Source organism: Balaenoptera borealis (genome assembly GCF_965194805.1).
Source record: "Balaenoptera borealis genome assembly, chromosome: 4".
Taxonomy (NCBI): domain Eukaryota; kingdom Metazoa; phylum Chordata; class Mammalia; order Artiodactyla; family Balaenopteridae; genus Balaenoptera; species Balaenoptera borealis.
The window spans coordinates 128,848,012-128,869,681 of NC_138861.1; the positions used below are offsets into that span (position 1 = coordinate 128,848,012).

Consider the following 21,670-nt stretch of genomic DNA (forward strand, 5'->3'; position numbering starts at 1 on the left):
CAATCTTGTTTTTCATCATTTCTGGATGATCTTGGGGACTCTTACGAGGTAATCCATGTTCTTCAAGTTTACCAACCTTGCTCTGGCCTTAGGGCCTTTGCTCCAGGGTATTTCCTCCACCTGAAACATTCTTCCTCCAGATATTCCATGAAAACAGGAACACATGTCAGATAGGTAATAGGGGATCTGATCACATAGGATCTTGCAGGCCATTGTAAGGACATTGGCTTTTTCTCTGAATGGAATGGGAGACATTGCAGTATTTTGTGTAAAGGAGTGACATGATCTGATTTAGATTTTTAAAGCATCGTTCTGACACTGTGTTGAAAAAGAGACTAAGGGGGCGGAGTAAGGAAGGTAGAAAGAAAGTAGGAGACTTTTTAGGGATTATTAGAGTAATCAAGGGAAAGATAAATGGTGACTGACCAAGGTGATAGCAATGGAAATGAAATGTGTTAAAATTTTTAACCTTTTGTTGTGGAAAATATCAAATACATACAAAAGTAGGGAGAGAAGTTTAATGAATTACCATGTTCCTGCTAGGTACCCCATGAACCTATCACGTGTCAGCATGGGTCGGGCACTTTTCAACAGCTGCAACAGTTGTCAACTTGTGACCAATCTTGTTTCTTCTCTACTCCTCCCCACTACCTCCCTGACCCTAGATTGAGGAGGAAGCAATTTGAAGGAGACCCCAGATACCATATTTCATGTGTAAATATTTCAGCGTTTACTACCCCAGCTGCTTCTAACTGCTCCTCTGCTCTGCGATTTACCCTGTGGCTCCTGCTTGTTCATAGCTTTGCATACTCATGGCTTTTACTTACTGCCTGCCCTCTTTGTCCTCTTTAAACCTTTTTAAAAAATTTTTTAAATTTTTATTTTATTTTTTTATTTTTGGCTGTGCTGTGTGGCTTGTGGGATCTTAGTTCCCTAACCAGGGATCAAACCCGCACCCTCGGCAGTGAAAGCTTGGAGTCCTAACCACTGGACGCCAGGGAATTCCGTAAACCTTTTTCTACCAATTACTGTGTATTTCTCACATTCAAACTCCCTAAAGGGAGGTTCTTCTAGGTTCAGTTCATTGTGTTGTTCCTTCTGCAGAGAGAAGGAACACAAACTGGCCAAACTGTGTTAGATTGGCTGCTCTTGGGTCAGGCACCCTCTCTTGGTCAATCAAATTGGCATGATATCAAGGTCAGTTTCCCAAAGAGGGGTTATAGCAATGGTAGTCACTTATCAAACAATAGGCTGCTCTCCAGTACTAATAAATAGTAGAGATTTAATGCTAGAAAGGATATAAATTGTAAAAAAAAAAAAAAAAAAAAGTGAGCCTGCAGTGAGGCTAGAAATAGATAAGTGCCTAACCACTTAATTGCCATTTTTACAGTCTGACCTGACTCATTTGGAGTGCTATTCTTGGGTGCCACTAAGGAATTAAGGGACTTTTTTTTCCTTAAGATATTTTTGTTTATAATAGGCTGAGTAATAGCATAGATCATAATGTACTGGACTAAAAGTCAAGACCTACATTTAATTCCTGTGTTCCTCATGGACTCTGTACAACATTAGATGAGCTAATAAACTTGTCTGTGCCTTAGTTTCTCCACTTTCAGGTGAGATTAATACCTGCCCTTTTCCTATTTCACATACGTAGATAAGATCAGAGAGGTAGAAGCACTTTGAACCTTTATTTTTAAAAAGTGTGTGAAAAATCTAAATAATTACTATTTTCAATGTGAAGTTTTTAATGAAGTTATAAAATGAACAGTGGATTTAAGTTCTTGTTTTTGCAAAAGATTACATATTCTCTAATCTATTCATCTTCATCATGTGTGCCAAACATTTTTCTTCCCACGTTGTAATGTATCTGCCATGTTTATATACAACTTAGAATGATACCTGGAACTTGGTAAGAACTATATAAATATTAGCTGTTACCTTCACCAGTGTGAAAAATAATTAGTCAAAACAAAAGTCCATAGAGTTAAATGCTTAAAAAATTGACCACCCTCTGTGCCCTGTAATACACAACCACCTAAAATGCAATTGCTTGAAATACATAAAATAGTATATCATGTGAGCGTATGAGTGAAAGAAAACTTTTGAGGCCCTGAAAATCTGTCAGTGTATGTGTTTATGAGTAAAGGGGGGATGACACTTGAAGGTGACACTTTTGGTATCTGATAGCCCACTTTTTCTCAAAGACTGGTTAGTGTACCTGCTGCATCAGAATCACTTGAGAGTTTTCTAAAATCCCTGGTTCTATTTTCAGAAATTCTGATCTAATAGGATAACAGTGGAGATTAAGCATGCAAACATTTCTTAAGTTTCTCAGATGATCCTGATGCTTACCCAGGTCTAGGAATCACTGACAATGTAGAAAAATATAATACAGTTCTTTACCCTAGTACATCATTTGTTTCCTATCAGATTATTCAAAGTGGTATGTATGGGGAAATATACAAATCCACACTGGGAAAAGAGGACTGGGAGGATATCTATTAAAATCAGAATAGTGATTATCTCTGGATTATGGGTTTATGGAAATATTTATTTTTCATTTGCTTTTTTATCTCTAAATTTTCTGGTTGAATATATATTATTTTCATAATAAATGTTACTAAGGAAGATATTTACCACCAGTACAAGATTTTAAAGACCTCCATGCAATGTATGTTTGTAGTTTACCAAATGTGGGAAAAAACCCAAAACCATCTATCAAGGCATATGCTGCATAGCTTTTTTTTTTTTTTGAAGGAGAGACGACTTACAAAGCAATGTGGGAACTATATTTATTCATCTGTTTTTTAAAATGTCACAAATTCTTTTAGAACACCAATAAATGTACATCTTAGAGAATGTAAAACAAATTAAATCCTAATTAGCTTTTATGTGTTTTGCTTTAGCAAGACTGGAAATATAAGCCATTGGCTAATGTTTAATAAAAGGACTAATCAGTCAGCAACTTTATACTTGGTGAGGAGAGGAAAATAAGTTCTGGTTCAGTATAGATTTTCCATCTAATATGTGTTCTGGGCTCTGCTCCAGGAACAATGCTCACTCCTTTTTGAAGATCCTCTTGGCTTCCACTCCTTCATATACATAAGTCTGAAATGTGTTAACAAACATAGAAGAATTTGCCATTAAGATTAAAGGCTATATTAAGAAAAATATTAGTAGTATTATAGCTTTGAAATAAGTTTATAGTTTTTTTTTTTCTTGTACCTGATAACAACACTTTATACAGATACAGGATACATCCATTTAAAAACACGTTTTGGTTTTTAGTCACATTTTTAGTTACAATAAGCTCAATGTATTGACATATATATGCATCAGAAAATATATGTATTTTAAAAATCAGTAAGATTAATGAGAAAAGTAATAGTCTATTTATTGATGATATAACTCAACAACCCCCAAAATAAAATCATTGCTATGTGATTATTTTTGTCTTTGGAAAATAACTATAATAACCACTCACCTGGACCATTTCACCACCTATAATTTCTCGGACAGCATTTAGTTCATTTCCATTGTCCACCCGTTTGAATTTTCCAACAAGTTTATCTCCCTCTAGGCTCCAAGCCCCCTATGTAAAATTTAAATAAATAAATAAATAAAATAGCATTTTTTAGGGTCTTACATGTGTCAGGCCCTGTTTTGAGGCCTACAGATCTACTTCTTCAAACTTCACTATGACCCTATGAAGTAAATATTATCTCCATTTCACAGATGAGAAAACTGAAATACAGTAATTTACCTAAAGTCACAAAGCCAGGGTTGAACCTAGGTTATTGGGCTCTAGAGTATGCGCTGGTAACCATCATGCTGTCCTCACTCAGTTGTTTCCAAATGCCAGATTTTAAGGCAGATCATCAGGGCTTCTTTTTTCTAAACCTTTCACATTAAAAAGAGTGTTCTAAATTTAGCCATAGTTCATATTAGTTTCATGGAGAAGCTAACAAGCTTTTGCTTGTTTTAATTTATGAAATTGTTGCAGTAATTAAAACATAACCATAATTGATAAAATATTTGACAGTGTAATTGCCATTGCAAACACGTTTAATTTAACCAGAAAAATTCTAAGGGCAAAAAAGTTTTTCAAAAATCAGTTGAAAAATGTGACTCCATAAAATTTTATATCAAATATTAAAAGTTGAATTCCCAATGACCTAGATTGTAGCATTAGACCTTTCCATTTGATCACACATTAATTCACTAATTTATTCATTTTATTGTATTATTTCAGTTACATTAACTAAATGTCTATTATGTTTAAGTTAGATAACTCTAAAAGCTTTTGTTGCTGTCAGATATGTAAAGTTGAAAACACTGAACTTTAGTTTTCTTTATGAAGAGGTGTATACTCAGTCATTCAAAGATATTTTTCTAATTCTTATTGTTTAATCCTTTACAGATGTGTATGACAATCAAAAAGTTATGTTTAACTACTCTGCTAACTTGTTTGATATATAATGTGGATAAACTCCATTGGCTGCTTCAGTAAATGAAAGAGACCTACATTAATTAAACCATCCAATGACAGAAAGCAGAGATTATTTTAGTATTGTGTAGAAAAATCAGGAATGCCTTGCTTATAAAAAATTTCTTACAGTGAGTTCAGTTCCATCTGCGAGGCTATAATTAAAAGTGACACCAAGCTCAAACACAATTTCAGTGTTTCGAAAAGTGCTTGATTCTTTGACTGTGAATTTATTTCCTTCTTGTGTAATTATCAGTTTCAAATTGTCATGAGATGCAAGCTTCCTTTTCACCATGTTAATACCTGCAAAGGGAAAGAGATTTAAGGAAATAAAGTAAAAAAATGCCATGGAAAATGCTTACTTTTCCAAGTTTTGTTTTAACTAGTTAATTAATCAATTAATATTTTGAGGGGGGAGGAAAACCTGATAGCATTGCCTTTGCACAAGAGCATTCAGATTGCTTCTGTAGAAAAAGTTCAGGCTCAATCATATCAAACTATTTTTCCAAAACTTAAGAAAAATTAAATGAAGCAAGAATTGTTGAATCTTAGAACTGAGTAATTTTTTAAAAATTATCAATATTTTTGTTTCAGTGTTAAGTAAACCAAATTCCAGGAGTGTCAAGTGAAGGATTTTAAAAGTATATTTATATATTTATAAGGATATACAACTTTAATTCCACATGTATGGTACTCTTTTTTTTTTTTAATGTCCTTTTGCTTTCCATAATGGCTTTAAAATTTTGAACTTCAGAATTCTCTGTCTTTTGTGGCATTTCCGACTGTCTCAAAAATGAGAAAATTAGCAAACATTATAGCCAAATTTATTATAAGTCAGAGGAAAAGAGAATTAAGTCTCATTTATTCAGAGCTGTGACTTCTGATAGAACTCTCTTTCATTGCTTTATTTTATGGACTTTGCTTTTCCATTCCCTAGAATTTAATGTTTTAAAGTCTGGAAGTTATCATTACACACTGCCATATTTTACTTCCTAAACAAAAAAACTGTCAATTTTCAATCAGCAGTTAACGTGAATGAAACATATCTGGAAGTTTTTTGTGATTCAGAGAATAGCACCCAAGAATCTTTTCTTCCAGTGGTGAGGCAGCATATTCTTTCCAATGTAAGAAGTGGGAATATGGTTTTTGCTACTCTGAACCATCAACCATTCCCAATCCGCACCGCCACAACAGGTGTCATTCTCTAAGCCTTAAGGTTTAGAAGGAGTTAGAAAGATGTCTGTGAGAAACAAAAGAACAAGCCATTAAAGTATTAAGCCCTTACCCATTTTTTCCATGAACTTTTCATAGTTCTCGTTTCGGTCTACCTTCCAAGTACCATCGAACGCCATGGTCTCCAGCTGATTGAGCCTCTAGACAATCAGAGATGCAGGGCTGTCCTTAGGAGAGAATTTATGCCATTTCTTATCTTAGAACCAACTTCATACTGTGATGTGGAAGTTTAAAGTTCAAGAGGTCACTTAACTACATTAATGCCAAACCATCATAGTTTCTCTAGTTTCTATAAATTTCTTAGCTCCTCTCCTGAAATTCAGCTGCATTAAAGCATGATAAGCATAACTACTCTGTCTTAAACTATGATTGTGGGCACATTTATTTCAAGGATTAGAATGCATATTGTCTGCAGATAGTTTTTCCGCTTACGAGTTCAAAGTGCACACTGTGTTGAATGTTACATAATTTAGATCATATATCAAATAACATCTGGGAAGTGAGACTATTAATGACGTATCCCTTTTTTACAATAGCAATTACCTTGTAAAGTAAGACTTCATGACCAAGTACAGCTGAAAAGTTAAGGTTAGTAGGATATTGATACTGAATATTTATTTTTCTAATATGTCCTTTTGCATTGTGTTTTTGGGTTGCCAGGGCTTTGGGTAAATATCCTGGCACCTGGTACAGTGCGTGACACACAGTAGAGACCCATTATATTTTTGTTTTGGTCTTGAATGGTGATAGGCCACTGAGAAAAATTTCAAGAGGTAGAAATGTGGCTGGATAACATGAAAACTCCCATAAGAGAAACAACATCTTTAAACATCTGCCACATGCAGAAAAATCAAAAGCCAGATGTCAGCTATGCCATTAACTAAAACCATTCCTTTGTTTTACTCTCACTCCCTCTCATCCCCAAACCTGGTGCTGTCCTAAGCCAAAACTCAACATGTGTGTTGGGTGGGTTGGGTGTATAGAGGGTAGCTAGAAAGGTGAAGAGTGAAGAAGGTCATCGTATCTGTCCCTGCCCCCACTGCAGGCTTCCAACCTGGAGCATGCCCTAGCTGGTGCGGGAAAAAACATTAACTTAGTGTGAAGTGTGCAGTTTTGATTATTAATGAGCCCGAACATATTCATTATTAAAAAGAGACTATTATTGTGCGTGAATGTGACCAGAGAACCTCTTATTAACTAAAGCTCAGTAGAGAAACTATAGAGCATGCCCAAGATTTCATTCAGGGTCAGGGGAAGGACGTATCTAACAAATTTGAACAGGACATTGGGAAATAGAATAAAGTTTTAAAATGTTTTAAAAAATATTTATTTATTTGTTTATTTGGCTACATCGGGTCTTCGTTGCAGCATGCAGGATCTTTGTTGTGGCATGTGAGATCTTTCATTGTGCTGTGCTGGCTTCTCTCTCTAGCTGTGGCTTCCGGGCTCTAGAGCGTGCGGGCTCAGTAGTTGTGGCATATGGGCTCTCTAGTTGTGGTGCATGGGCTCCAGAGCGTGTGGGCTCAGTAGTTGCAGCACATGGGCTCTAGAGCGCGTGGGTTTAGTTGGCCCACGGCATGTGGGATCTTAGTTTCCCGATGAGGGATCGCACCCACGTCCCCTGCATTGGAAGGCAGATTCTTAACCACTGGACCACCAGGGAAGTCCCACGTTTTTAAAATTTTGATATCTATTGGGCACACTCTTTCAGAGGAGTTGCCCACTTTTTATTTTCTCAAGCACATTAAACAGTAAACTACCTTCGACTAAATCCGTTGTTTCATTTAAAAAGAAAAAGACATCCAAATATACACACAGACATACACACACACAGAGAGAAAGAGAGGGAGAAAGTGGGTGGGTCAGGGAAGAGAGGTCATAATTTGAGAATAATGGGAAGTCCTTTACATATGAAAAAAATTGACTACCTTTGTACTTCTCTCTTTTGCCAAAGATAATGAAAACCTCATTATTTGGGAACCGTCACCCTAGTGTACTTTCAACTTGGAGAAGGGAAGAAAAGTTTATGGTCACTCTAGAGCCTGGGTTTAAATAGTCTCTCAGGTAATCCACTATTTATGGTGATTTGTGAATTTAGAAGGCCATGGATAATGGATCCAATCTTTTTTTTTTCTAGATTAGAAAAAATAGATGTATCTGGTCACTGGAATAGAAATGTAGTGCAGTAAAAAGAACATGTGTTTTAGAAACAAAAAGACTTGTTTTCAATACTGCCTACAACACCCATTAGACACTGTACAGGACCTTGATCATATCACTCAATCTCTCTGAGCCTAAATAATTACTAATAATTAATCATTATTATCCTCATTTTATAGATGAGGAACTGAGACTCAGAGAGATTGAGTGATATGATCAAGGTATATGATCAATATAAAAATTATATAAAGCATGAGCCTGAGCAACTGAGAGACGTCAAATACTCAATAAACCTTTGTTTCTCTTCTTGTTCCCTGAGAAAGAAAATCAATCTCAATAATAAATTTTTGGAAGTATCCCAGGTCTCAAACCACTTTGATATTTGAGAAAGGAAATCCACGTCTTTCTATGGTTTATTAGAAAGTCACCTGAAATTTATTTATTTAGGTATTTTTTGATTTGTACTAGTGATTAACTTGGGACTAGGTATGACTTGGATTTGCCTGTTAAGGTTAGCAGGATGCTTTAGACCCCTCTGGGAATACAACTTTTCTCTCTATGATCTCACAGCAATGGAAATAAAAGTGCCTGACTCAGGAAGGTGGGGAGGAAGAAACTAGAATGGCTCCTTACCATTGTTCACCTAACAGTGCCCTTTTTCTCGTGGCCACCTTGAGCTTCCCAGGAAGAGCAGAATAGGATCAGATGAAAGCAAATAGCACTTGGTCTCATGCAAACCTGCTAAAAGAATAGACATGTTAAACTTTCAGTCTTCCATTTATCAGTGGCAGTAACCTAATTTAAAGTCGGTAAGGAATCCCTGTTATCTCTGCAGCGTGGCATCACTGGAGTTTTTTTAAATGATTAGATCAAATTTTTAACATTACACTTTTCCTTCTTCAGCTTCTGAACTCTGTAACTCCCCAATTCTTATCACTTACCTGGACCCCATCTAGAAAAGGTTGTACAGAACCTATGGACCAGTTTCCCTTACAGACCTCTCGTACTGATGATACAGTTGGGCCAGTCAGCTGAGGGCAGACCCAGTCCTTTATTTTCTTCTTTGATAATACTCAAGATTTAAGGTCCTGCAGCTTGGGAAAGTGGGTGGATTAGGTGTGTGTTGGGGGGGGTTGCAGACGCTATGGAGGTAGACTTGTACTCTCTGTATGGACTCCGCAGTCTGCATCAGCCACTGAGTGGTATGGAAGAAGTGGAAATCAGCAGAAACTCCTGCTCATCCCTATCCCGTTCCTCCAAGAGAAAGTACCAACCACATTCCTTAACGTGGCTTCTGAAGCCCCTACTTACATCTCCAGTCTCCTGCCATTCCTTACTGTGTACTCTAAAATCTAAATATATCGAACTTCTTGTAGTCCTCAGTCTGTTAAATGTGCTTGCTTTCTGTTGCTTCAGGTCACAGCTTGGTCACTGAGTGCTCTCAGAAGCCTGCCCTGAACTACCAAGAATGGGTCAGGTAAGTCTACTTCTCCCAAGTACAATGACCTTCTAAAGGTCTCAGCATAGCTCATAAGAGGCAAAAGCAGCTGATTCATAATAACCAGGGAAACAGTATCATCATGAAGTCCAGAGATATCTCGAGGAGGGGCAGTATGATATTTCAAGCTCATTTCAAAGGAATAGCTTTCTAGAGATCACAGAAATCCTTTTACCCCATTGTAAAGCAGAAGGGAAAGTTTTTGTAGAGCATTTTAAAATATATACATATATATCATTTATGGGATATAGCATTTTCAGGCACTTACTAATCACTTCAGAATTTCTGAATCCTGCTTTTCAGTCCCAAGTTATTTAACTTTTACATGTCAGAAAAAAAACAGTGGTCTCCATTAGGGCCATGTAAGAGAAGGATTTGAGGGACAGATGGAAAGAGCAACAGGAAATTCTTAAGGTTACTGTCCAATCCCTAGCAGTGAATGGGGAGTGAGGGAGAATTATAAAGTTTGCCTGCAGAGTTTACTTCATTGTGTTTTAACCATAAGCCTCTAAATTTTAGAAATATTAAGACCTGTTAAATTATGTTTTAGGATTTTGTACCTGAGATGGCTGGTTGATTTTCTTCCGAAAAGACTATAGAGTTACAGCAGTGTACAGGGAGGTATCTACCAAATAATGGTGAGTGCAACTTGCTGATTCTCATTAATAACAAGACAGCCATCAGTGGCAGTTGAATGATGTTGCACGAAGGATTCATGACTTCATCTTCTGTCTTATCTTTTTTAATCTGGGTCTGTTCCCCCAAATAATGAGTCTCCCTCAAGCAATTTGAATGGAAGGTTGCTCATCTCTTATACCCCTCATACCACAGAGGAAGATGGGTGTGCATTATCTCAGCTCCCCACTCCCACATCCATTATGTTTCTGCCTTTTTTTTTTTTTTAAAGAAAACCTTTTCCTTTGAGACCATTTCCATTTGGCTGTCACCTTCCAGCCAACTTCATCATCATTATCTACCATCTATCCCATCTATCGTCGTTATCTACCATCTGTCACGGAAAATCATGGCACCAGGCTCACCATCATCCTCTGTGTCTTGCCATCATCCTGGGTGAGCTCAAAGTCCATGTGGATAAGCTACTTGTCACTCTGGCCTCACGGTACCTTAACCTCCTCATCTCTAATAATCTTTACCTCTACACTTTATCCACTTACGTCCAGGGCTGTAACCTGTGGTTTGTCACCACTAGAGTTGTTCCTTCTGTGAAATTTAACATGCCGCTCTCCGGCCACAACTTTTCATCCTCTCAGCTCCTTCATTTTCTCCCACAGTATCAGCCCTTAGCTGGGAGAGAATTTCAGTCAGTTGTCACCTCCATTTTCCCCCAAGTTGGAATCCCCTCCTGGTTTGTTTACATTCTCTATCCAGTCAATACCTGTTGCAAATAAAATAACTCCTGTGCTGTTCCAGGTGCTATTACACACGCACGGTTTCCAGCTTCAACTGAATCGTCTGCCCTGCCTGGCAAGACTTTTGTGTACCTCAGTCAACTCCCTCCTCATTTGTGACAGTGACTGGATCTTTAATCGTTCTCCTGTAGTCTTCTTCCCTTGCCTTCAGCAGATGACCTGGGTATTACTCCACAGGGGAAATAAACCAGCAAGCAATAATTCTCCCAGTTTATGTGCTCTCCTTTTCAGTGTTATCTGTTACTACTTTGCTTACTTCTATAAATTCTTTCATGCACGTATTCATTGAACATATATTAGAATTCCCACTATAACCTAGGAACTATGCTAAATTATAGAGATAGAATGATGAACACATACAGTTTCAGTCAAGAGAAAGCAAGGCTTGAAATTACAATAATTTGATACATATAAAGTTTTTTTTTTCTATCTCCATATCTCCCTTTTAATTATTTATTTGGCTGAGGTGGGATCTTTTCTCCTTCACATTAAGATAATCCAGTCTCTCCCATCTTAAGAAATGAAAAAAAGTCTCCCTGGCTTCTATTGACATTTCTAGAACCTACTCAATCTTTCTCCTTCCCCTGATAGCCAGGCTTCTTGAAAAAGTAATCTATACTGTCTCCTCATTCTTATCTTCTGTTAGAGCCTGAGTCTGCTGCAGTGGGGCTTTCATACTCACCCCTCCACTGAAACTACTTACTTAGCTCATTGATGAATTTTTTTGTTGTCAAATCCAATGCACACCCCTTGGCCCTTATTTTATGTCATTATAGCATTCCAGACCATTGACTCCTCCCTTTTTGAAATTTCCCCTTTTCTTTTCTTGACTTTATTCTTTCTTGATATTCCTCTTACTTCTCTGAATGTCCTTTTCAGGCTCTTTCACAGGCAACTCTTTCTCAACCAACACTTTATATTTTGAGGTTGCATCTTAAGATCTCTTTTTATTCCACACAATTTACCTGGGCTATTTTTGCCATTCCCATGGCTTCAGTTTCCGTCTATGTGACTCTAAAATTTTAAGGTACAACCCAGATCTCTCTCCTACCAGGTACCTATTCCTTACCAAGTTGCTCTATGTGCATGTTCAATTGGCACCTGAAACTCCACAAACTGGAAAGGACGTTAATGTTCCACCCAGCCTTGTTCCCTCTTCTTGTATGTCCTGTATCAGTGAATGATACTGCCATGCTAAGAATCATTCTAAAGTCTTTCCTCTCCTTTATCCTTGGCTTTCCATTTTATCAACAAATCAATACAATTTTTACTCCTTAATATCACTTAAATATATCCCCTCTTCCTTTGTATTCCCAGATAATCACCATTTTTCACCTAGGTGACTGCAATAATCTCCTAAATGATTTTCCCCTCTCTAGTCTCCCAGAATCCAGTTTATCCAGAGAATATCTTTATAAAATGCTAATTTGACCATAACCTGTCCTTGCCTATTTTTTTCTTTTCTGTCCTTGCCTATTAACATTCACTCATACCCTATTGCTATCAGCATAAAGTTCCAGATTCCTTACCTCTCCTGTTCACCCCCATTTACTCTTCCTTCACCAGATGCTATGATCTCTCACATCTCTCTTTGTACATTCTCTTTCCTCTGCGTGGAAATCCCACCCCTCTCGCCATGCTTTTCCTGCCTAACATCCACTCAGCCTTTAAGAAGCGGCTCAGTGTCATCTCTCCAATAGTCCTGACTTGCCTATGTCCTTCCTCTTTGCCTGGGCTCACTTTCCTTCATGTCAGTATCATCATCATAACCCTATTTCTTTACACTTATTGTATTGATTGTAATAGTCTGTTACCCTGTTTGTTTCTTCTACTCTTCTACTTTCAGATTTAAGGGTAGAGATGACGTAAAATGGATACATAGTATGAATGAAATAAGTTCATGTATTCTAATTAAAGCCCTTGTTGCCCCTTTAGAAGTGTCACTTTTTCCTACTCTGGGTACAGGATGTGAATATTGACTAGCTAACAGGTTGTTTGATAATGAGCAGTACACCAGTGCTGTTTTTTTCTTAGATTTTTTATTGATGTATAGTTGATTTACAATATTGTGTTAGTTTCAGGTGTACAGCATAGTGATTCAGTTTTTTTTTCAGATTATTTTCCATTATAGGTTATTACAAGATTTTGAATGTAATTCCCTGTGCTATACAGTAAATCCTTGTTGCTTATCTATTTTATGTATAGTAGTTTGTATCTGTTAATCCCATATTCCTAATTTGTCCCTCCCACCCTCCCTCTCCCCTTTGGTAACCATAACTTTGTTTTCTGTGTCTGAGTCTGTTTCTGTTTTGTATATAGACTCATTTGTATTATTTTTTAGATTCCACATATGTCATATTATGTAGTATTTGATACATGTCTGACTTACTTCACTAAGTATAATCTTCTGTGTGAGGTGATACCTCATTGCAGTTTTGATTTGCATTTCTCTAATAATTAGCAGTGTTGAGCATCTTTTCATGAACCTGTTGGCGATCTGTATGTCTTCTTTAGAAAAGAAGGTCTCTAGGTCTTGTCCCCATTTTTTGATTGGGTTGTTTGTTTTCTCAATATTGAGTTGTATGAGCTGTTTGTATATGTTAGATATTAACCCCTTGTTGGTCACATCATTTACAGATATTCTCCCATTCCCTAGATTGTCTTTTCGTTTTGTTTATGGTTTCCTTTGCTATGCAAGAGCTTTTAAATTTGATAATGTCCCATTTGTTTATTTTTGCTTTTATTTCTTTTGACTTGGGAGACTGATCTAAGAAAATATTGCTACAATATATATCAGAGAATGTTTTGCCTATGTTTCTCCTAGGAGTTTTATGGTGTCATGTTTTACATTTAGGTCTTTAAACCATTTTGAGTTTATTTTTGTATATAGTGTGAGGCAGTGTTCTAACTTCATTGATTTACATGAGGCTGTCCAGCTTTTCCAACACCAATTGTTGAAGAGACTGTCTTTTCTCCATTTTATATTCTTGCTTCGTTTGTTGTAGAGGTGTGTGGGTTTGTTTCTGGGTTCTCTGTTCTGTTCCATTGATCTATATGTCTGTTTTTGTGCCAATACCATGCTGTTTTGATTACTGTAGCTTTGAGTATAGTCTGAAGTCCGGAATGGTTATACCTCCAGCTTTGTTCTTTTTCTTCAGACTTGCTTTGGCAATTCTGGGTCTTTTGTAGTTCCATATAAATTTTGGGATTATTTGTTCTAGTTCTATGAAAAATGTCATGGGTATTTTGATAAGGATTGCATTAAATCTGTAGATTGCTTTGTGTAGTATGGCCATTTTAACAATATTAATTCTTCCAATCCAAGAGCATAGGATATCTTTCCATTTATTTGAATCTTCAGTTTCCTTTATCAATGTTTTATAGTTCTCAGCATCTAGGTCCTTCACCTCCTTGGTCAAGTTTCCTTAGGTAGTTTTAGTTTTACCTGTTTTTTTCCTTCTATTCGTAGATATTTTTTTGGCACAATTTTAAATGGGATTGTTTTTTTATTTTCTCTTTCTGATATATCATTATTAGTGTAAAGAAATACAACAGATATCTGTATATTAATCTTGTATCTTTCTATCTTGCTGAATTCATTTATTAGTTCTGATTGTTTTTTATGTGGCGACTTTAGGGTTCTCTGTACAGAGTATCATGTCATCTACAAATAGAGACAGCTTAACCTCTTCCCTTCCAATTTTGATACCTTTTATTTATTTTATTTCCTTTTTGAATTTCTTTTTCTTACCTGATTGCTGTGGCTAGGACTTCTAATACTATGTTGAATAGAAGTGGTGAGAGTAGGCCTCCTTGCTTTATTCCTGAATTTAGTGGGAAGGCTTTCAGCTTTTTACTGTTAAGTATTATGTTGGCTGTGGATTTGTCATAAATGGCTTTTATTATGTAGAGATATGTTCCCTCTATACCCACTTTGGTGAGAGTTTTTTATCATGAATGGGTGTTGAATTCTGTCAAATGCTTTTTTTGATCTGTTGAGATGATCGTGTGTCTTTTGTCTTTCCTTTTGTTAATGTGGTGTATCACATTGATTAATTTGTGTATGTTGAACCATCATTGCAACCCTGGAATGAATCCAACTTGATCATGATATATGATCCTTTTTGTATATTGTTGGATTTGGTATGCTAATATTTTGTTGCGGATTCTTGCGTCTATATTCATTAAAGATATTGGCCTATGATTTTCTTTTTTGGTAGTGTCTTTCTCTGGTTTTGGTATCAGTGTGATGGTGGCCTCATAGAATGAATTTGGGAGTGTTCCCTCCTCTTCAGTTTTTTGGAATAGTTTGAGAAGGATAGGTATAAGTTCTTCTTTGTATGCTTGGTAGAATTCCCCAGTGAAGCCATCCAGTCCTGGACTTTTGTTTGCAGGGAGTTTTTAAAATTCCAGATTCTATTTCATGTCTAGTGATCAGTCTGTTCGGATTATCTGTTTCTTCTTGACTCAGTTTTGGCAGGCTGTATGTTTCTAGAAACTTGTCCAAATTAAACCAGGTTGTCTAATTTGTTGGCATATAGCTCTTCATACTATTCTCTTACAATTTTTTGTGTTTCTATGGTATCAGCTGTTATTTCTCCTTATTTTGTTTATTTGAGTCCTCTCTCTTCTTGGTAAGCCTGGCTAGAGGTTTGTTGATTTTGTTCATCTTTTAAAAAAAACAGCTTTTGGTTTTATTGATATTTTCTATTTTTTAATCTCTATTTTATTTATTTCCTCTCTGATCTTTATTCTTTCCTTCTTTCTGCTGACTTTAGGTTTTGTTTGTTCTTCTTTTTCTAATTCTTTTGGGTGGTAGATTAGGTTGTTTATTTGAGTTTTTTCTTATTTCTTGAGGAAGGCCTGTATCTCTATGAACTTCCTTCTTAGAACTGCTTTTGTTGCATTCTGTAAATTTTGTAAGGTTGTGTTTTCATTTGTCTCAAGGTATTTTCTGATTCCTTTGATTTCATCATTGACTCATAGGTTTTTTTAGTAGCATGTTGTTTAGTCTCCATGTGTTCATTCTTTTCCTGTTTTTCTTTCTGTGGTTGATTTCTAGTTTTATGCCATTGTAGTCAGAAAAGATGCTTGAAATAATTTCTATCCCCTTACATCTGTTGAGGCTTGTTTTGTGACTTAGTGTGTGCTCTATCCTAGAGAATGTTCCATATGTGCTTGAAAAGAATGTGTATTCTGTTTTTGCTTTTGGTTTTTTCTTTTTTTTTTTTTGGATGTAGTGTCCTGTAGGTATGAATTAAGTCCAACTAGTCTGTTATGTCATTTAGGACCTCTGTTGCCTTATTGATTTTCTGTCTGGATGATCTGTCCATGGATGTCAGTAAGGTGTTAAAGTCTCCTACTATTATTGCATTATTGTCCATTTCTCCCTTTATGTCTTAGTATTGTTTTATATATTTAGGTGCTCCTATATTGGGAGCACGAATGTTAACAAGTAGAATATCCTCTTCTTGTATAGATCCCTTTATCATTATATAATGCCCTTTTTGTCTTTCTTTATGGTCTTTGTTTTAAAGTCTTCTTTGTCTTATATGAGTATTGCTACCCTCACTTTCTTGTTGTTTACATTTGTATGAAATACCTTTTTCCATCCTCTCACTTTCAGTCTATGTGTGTGTCTTTTGCCCTGAAGTGAGTCTTTTGTAGGCAGTATATTCTAGGTTCTTGTTTTTGTTTATCTAATCTGTCACTCTGTGTCTTTTGATCAGAGCATTTGGTTCATTGACATTTAAAGTAATTATTGATAGGTATGTACTTACTGCCATTTTAATCCTTGTTTTCTGGTTGTTTTTGTAGTTTTTCTTTATTTCTTTCTTCTTTTTGTTTTTCCTTTTGTGGTTTGATGACTTTCTTTTGTAGTGTGCTTAAGTTCCTTTCTTTTTTGGCTTTTGTGAATCTATTTTATGTTTTTGATTTTTGGTTACCATGGAGTTCCAGTATGTTGACCTGTAACTAAATCTACTTTCTTTCTTTCTTTTTTTTGGGGGGGAGGGGCTGTGTTGAGTCCCCATTTCTGTGCGAGGGCTTCCCCTAGCCGCGGCAAGCGGGGGCCACTCTTCACCGTGGTGCACGGGCCTCTCACTATCGTGGCCTCCCCTGTTGCGGAGCACAGGCTCCAGACGCTCAGGCCCAGCAGTTGTGGCCCACTGGCCCAGTCGCTCCGCGGCATGTGGGATCCTCCCAGACCAGGGCCCGAACCCGCGTCCCCCGCATTAGCAGGCAGACTCTCAACCACTGCACCACCAGGGAAGCCCTAAATCTACTTTCTTTAAATTAACAGTCATGTAAGTTCAAACAAGTCCTAAAAGATCTACATTTTTATTCTCCCCTCACCCACATTTTGTGACTTTGAAGCTCTATTTTACATCTTCATGCTTATCCTTTTACTATTAATTGCAGTTATAATCGTTTTTTACAATTTTTTGATTGTTTTTTTTCTATGCACTGGTTTGTTTAAGTGATCTTCATTCCTTCTATGTATTTCCTTCATTCCTATTGTGATTTTCCCTCTTCTATAGATTTTTGCTTCTCTTCTATTTAGAGAAAACCCTTCAATATTTCTTTTAGGATAGATTTAGTATTGCTGAATTCTTTTAGTTTTTGCTAAAAAACTGAGAAATTCTTTATCTCTCCTTCTATTCTAAATGATAATCTTGCTGAGTAAAGTACTCTAGATTGCAGGTTTTCCCCTTTCAGGACTTTGAATGTATCATGCCACTCCTTTCTGGCCTGCCACGTTTCTGCAGAGAAATCAGCTGATAGCGTTATGGGAATTCCCTTGTAACAGACTCTTTGTTTTGCTCTTGCTGCTGTTAGAATCCTCTCTTTACCTTTAACTTTTGTCATTTTAATTATGATATGTCTTGGTCTGGGTCTGTTTGGGTTCATCTATTTTGGGATCCTCTGCTTCCTGTACCTCGATATCTGTTTTCTTCTTTAGATTTGGGAAGTTTTCAGTCTTACTTTCTTCAAATACATTTTCAATCCTCTTCTCTCTCTCTTCTCCTTCTGGAACCCCTATTATGTGTAGATTGACACATTTTATATTATCCTGTAGATCTCATATGTTGCTTTCATTTCTTTTCATATGTCTTTCTGTCTGCTGTTCTGGATCACTTATTCATTCTTCTGTGTCATTTAGTCTGCTATTCAGTGCCTCTGGATTGGTTTTCATCTCTGCAATTAAATTGTCTATTTTTGATTGGTTCACATTTATAGTTTCTAGTTCCTTGTTACAGTGATCTGTGTTTCTGTCAATAATCTTTTTAAATTCAGTGAGCATTTTTATTACCTCCTTTTTGATCTTGTTGTCTAGTACACTGGTAAGCTCTGTTTCATTTGTTCTCTCAGGGGATTTCTCTGTTTTTTTTAGTTGGAGTAGTCCCTCTCCATTTTCATTTTACTTAAGCTTCTCTGTCTCTATGAATTTAGGAAAAACAGTTATCTACTGTGGTCTTGAAGGGGTGTTTTTATGTGGGAGAGTCCCTGTGTACGCTGTGTGTGTCTAATGTTTTTGGTGTGAGGGCTGGCTTTGGCATGGATGCCAGCCACGCCTTTCCTCAGGGTGTGCTGGCTGTTACCTCTTGATAGGGGGAGTGGCTGGTGTCGTAGTGTCTAGAGCCTGTTGGACGTGAAGCAGGGCTTCCTCTCTGATCTGTAGCTGTTGTCACCCTGTCTGGGCCAGGGTCTGCTCCCCAGATGTTGAAGTAGAAGCCTTGAAGTTTGGGATTGATCAGGCTCTGTTGCCCTTGAGTGTGTGCCCTGCCTCAAAGGAGGTGATTGCAGAAGCAGTGAGGCCTGTGTGATCACAGAGAACCTGTGCGCCATGTGTGTAGGCGTCTGCAGTTCTGCTCAGAAGCAGCCCAAGGTCACATCCCTTTCTCTCTTGTGTTTGTCCCAGGTCTAGTTGGTGCAAAGTGTTGTGTGGAGTAGGGTAGGGCTGGGGGTTGGGGTGTTGTGGCTGCAGGAATTGAGGTAGCTGCGCTGCTGTCTGAGATCTGGGCTGCCTCTGTGGCAGTTTTCTCCCAGGACCTGTCTACCCCAGATCTAGTGCTAAGCTGTGGTGTGGAGTGGGCGGTGCCAGGGAGCTCTCCGTGGGAGAGGAGCTGCTGTGTACTCCTGAGCATGCTGACAGTGGCTTCTGCCACCCCACTCAGACAGTAAGTACCTCAGGCCCCCTGGGCTGTCTCTGTGTAGCTAGACGAGTTCTCTCCCAGCGCTCTCTGCCTGAGATTCAGCAGTTAGCTGCTAAGTGCTCTGTGGTGCTGTCCCTACATGTGTTAACAATGGCTACTGTGGCCCTACCTGCTGCCAGATGTGTGCACTGACAGTGGTCTTCATGGCTCTACCTGGATCATTCCCCAGGCGCCCTGGTCTGTCTCCATGTGACTAGACCGAGTCTTTGCCCAGATCTCGTGCCAGGCTGTAGTGTGGAGTGAGCAGGGCTGGGATGTTTGCCCCTTTGGATTGGGAAGTGCGGTGATGCAGCAGCTGCCAGTACAAGGCTCTCTCCACCCTGACAGTTAGCAAGCCAGCACATGTGCACTTCTTGTGAGTAGAGTCTAGGCTTCTCCAGCCCTATCTGTCTCAGTGGATTTCCCAGCAGGCAAGGCGGCTTGTCTCCTCCGTGTAGGACCCTAGGACTGGGATTCCCAGATTGTGGCTCCACCTGCTCTCTCCCCAGGGCTCTCTCACCCATGTGGACCTTCCGTTCCTTACAGATCCCCCCAGGGGGCACAGGTCCCAGCTTGATGCCTTTTTTTCCCAATCCTACCTGATTACATGGAGATCTTTCTTGCAGCTTTGGTTGTACAGGAGTTCTTCTGCCAGTTTCCAGTTAATTTTCCATGAAAATTGTTTCACGTGGTATTTTTGATGTGTTTGTGGGGGGAGGTGAACTCCCCGTCCTCCTACTCTGCTGTCTTGATCCCTGCTGTACCTCACTGCTTTCTATTCTGACACTAAGGTCATGGGTTTACCTTGTGTAATATTTTGACTCCCTGCTTACTTTGCAGCCTAAGTGAAGAGCATGCATTTGCAAGCTTTCCAAAAGAAAGTTAGTTGCAGATAATTGGCTCCAAAGCTATCTAGTTGGTAAAATACTACAAGGGACTTTGGCTCCTTGATGAAATGAAGCAAATTTTCATCTCAGATTGAAAGAATGATGTTGCCAAAGTGCTACTTTTTAGGCTTGGCAGAAGTAATATTGCAGAAATAAAGAACATGTTACCAGTTTTAGGAAAAGCATCAGTGGGCTTTGCTATACCTTTTATATAGCTTTACCTCCCTGCCACAGAGAATCACACTTAGTGGGGAGACTACCATGACTGTATATACTCACTGTAGACAATTTTGAATATATAGCTAAGCACAAAGAAAAGTAAAAATTGCTCAAGGTATTATCTCCCAAGGTAATCAGTGCTAGCACTTACATGTATGTGTTTATAGATATATATATGTATATACACACACCATTCATTTACAGTAAGTCCCCTACATAGGAACCTTCAAGCTGTGAACTTTCAAAGATACAAACATGCGTTCACGTGTCCAATCACGTAAGTTAGTGCTATTTGAGGAGGCACTGTTGGTTTTTGAGGCCCAGGACCCAAACATAGAACGGTACACAAAGGTTGCAGCAGCCGTTCAGAATGCAATCCAGTGCTACCGTGTCATCTATGACGAGAAAAAAAGAGCTACTACCCGGACATCACTGGGTCGTTTTTTCAAGAGGGTAGATAGAATTGAATCCAGCAAGGAACCAGAACCTGTGCCATCAACGTCAGACGTGAGTGAAATTGCAGCTTGCCCTCCATCTCCTACTGCTGACGATCCTTCAGCTCTACCATCTCCCACCTCCTTTCCCTTCACCAGTCAATAACTCTTCTTTCCTCTTCACTCAGTGCCAGCCCCTGTATGCCAGCTGTTGCACTCTACTACTGTACTTTTTAAGGTACTGTACTGTAAGATTAAAAATGTTTTCTTTATTTTTGTGTTTATTTTTTTTTTAGGTATTATTCATGTGAAAAGTATTATAAACCTATTACAGTACAGTACTGTATAGCCAATTGTATTAGTTGGGTACCTAGGCTAACTTTATTGAACTTACAGACACTCTCTCGGAACAGAACTCATTCATATGGAGGGGACTTACTGTGTATAAAATATACATTTTACACAGATAGATGGGTTCATACTATATATACTATTTTGTAAACACTTCAAAAATTAACAACTATTTAAAATTTTCTCATTTCATTAAATGTTCTCTATATCATTAAGAAATTTTTAAAAATTATATTAATGAACAGTCAGTGCAGTAACTTAGAAAATGTAAAAAAGCATAAAGAAAAATTTAATCAAGGACTCATAATCCTACCAGCTGAACATAATTACTATAATGTTTATGTGTGATTCTTCTGGTTTTAAGTATATGTGTATGTTTGTACACACACATACATATATGTATATTTTCATGTATCCATGTACATATATGTGTGTATATGTATGTATATACATCTTGTATATATACGAATACATAAGTATGTATATGTATATACTCACATATGTTTGTGTGTGTGTAGATACCTACACACATATTTTCCTTTGATCAGATTTGTATTTTAGAAGGCTTCATTTGGCACAAAATATAGGAAAGATTTGAGGCACACATCTGGAAGAGAAGGCTAATTAAATATTACTGTGATCTTGGTGAGAAATGAGGACTGAAAATAAGATGGTGAAAATGAGATTGGAGAAAAGATAACCACAGATATGTGGGAACACCCTGGTGGTATCAGAGACTAGAATAGCAAACAAGACAGTAGATGACAGCTGAAC

The 21,670-nt window shown here is 37.7% G+C and overlaps 1 protein-coding gene across 7 annotated transcripts; it reads right to left on the minus strand.

Moving 5' to 3' along the window:
- Positions 1-2,781: 2,781 nt before the first annotated feature.
- On the minus strand, positions 2,782-20,753 carry FABP2 (fatty acid binding protein 2). Of its 7 annotated transcripts, none has more exons than XM_082389738.1 (6): positions 19,605-20,753; positions 8,516-8,620; positions 5,775-5,884; positions 4,620-4,792; positions 3,488-3,595; positions 2,782-3,111 (listed from the first exon to the last, which is right to left on the minus strand). In XM_082389738.1, exons 3-6 carry the CDS (start codon positions 5,839-5,841, stop codon positions 3,061-3,063), a joined length of 399 nt encoding a protein of 132 aa, XP_082245864.1. In that variant the 5' UTR covers positions 5,842-5,884; positions 8,516-8,620; positions 19,605-20,753; the 3' UTR covers positions 2,782-3,060. The 7 variants fall into 7 exon arrangements, with proteins under 7 accessions (XP_082245864.1, XP_082245862.1, XP_082245861.1 ...); XM_082389736.1 differs by having other exon boundaries at positions 5,775-5,889; positions 19,605-20,752; XM_082389735.1 differs by having other exon boundaries at positions 5,775-5,936; positions 19,605-20,752.
- Positions 20,754-21,670: the final 917 nt, after the last annotated feature.

Excerpts from the sequence above, each read along its gene's own strand:
- FABP2 (XM_082389741.1), bottom strand. The coding sequence starts at position 5,841 with ATGGCGTTCGATGGTACTTGGAAGGTAGACCGAAACGAGAACTATGAA. Across the intron at positions 4,793-5,774 it reads AAAGTTCATGGAAAAAATGG|GTATTAACATGGTGAAAAGG; the intron begins GTAAGGGCTTAA and ends TTCCCTTTGCAG. Across the intron at positions 3,112-3,487 it reads TAGGTGGTGAAATGGTCCAG|ACTTATGTATATGAAGGAGT; the intron begins GTGAGTGGTTAT and ends AACACATTTCAG.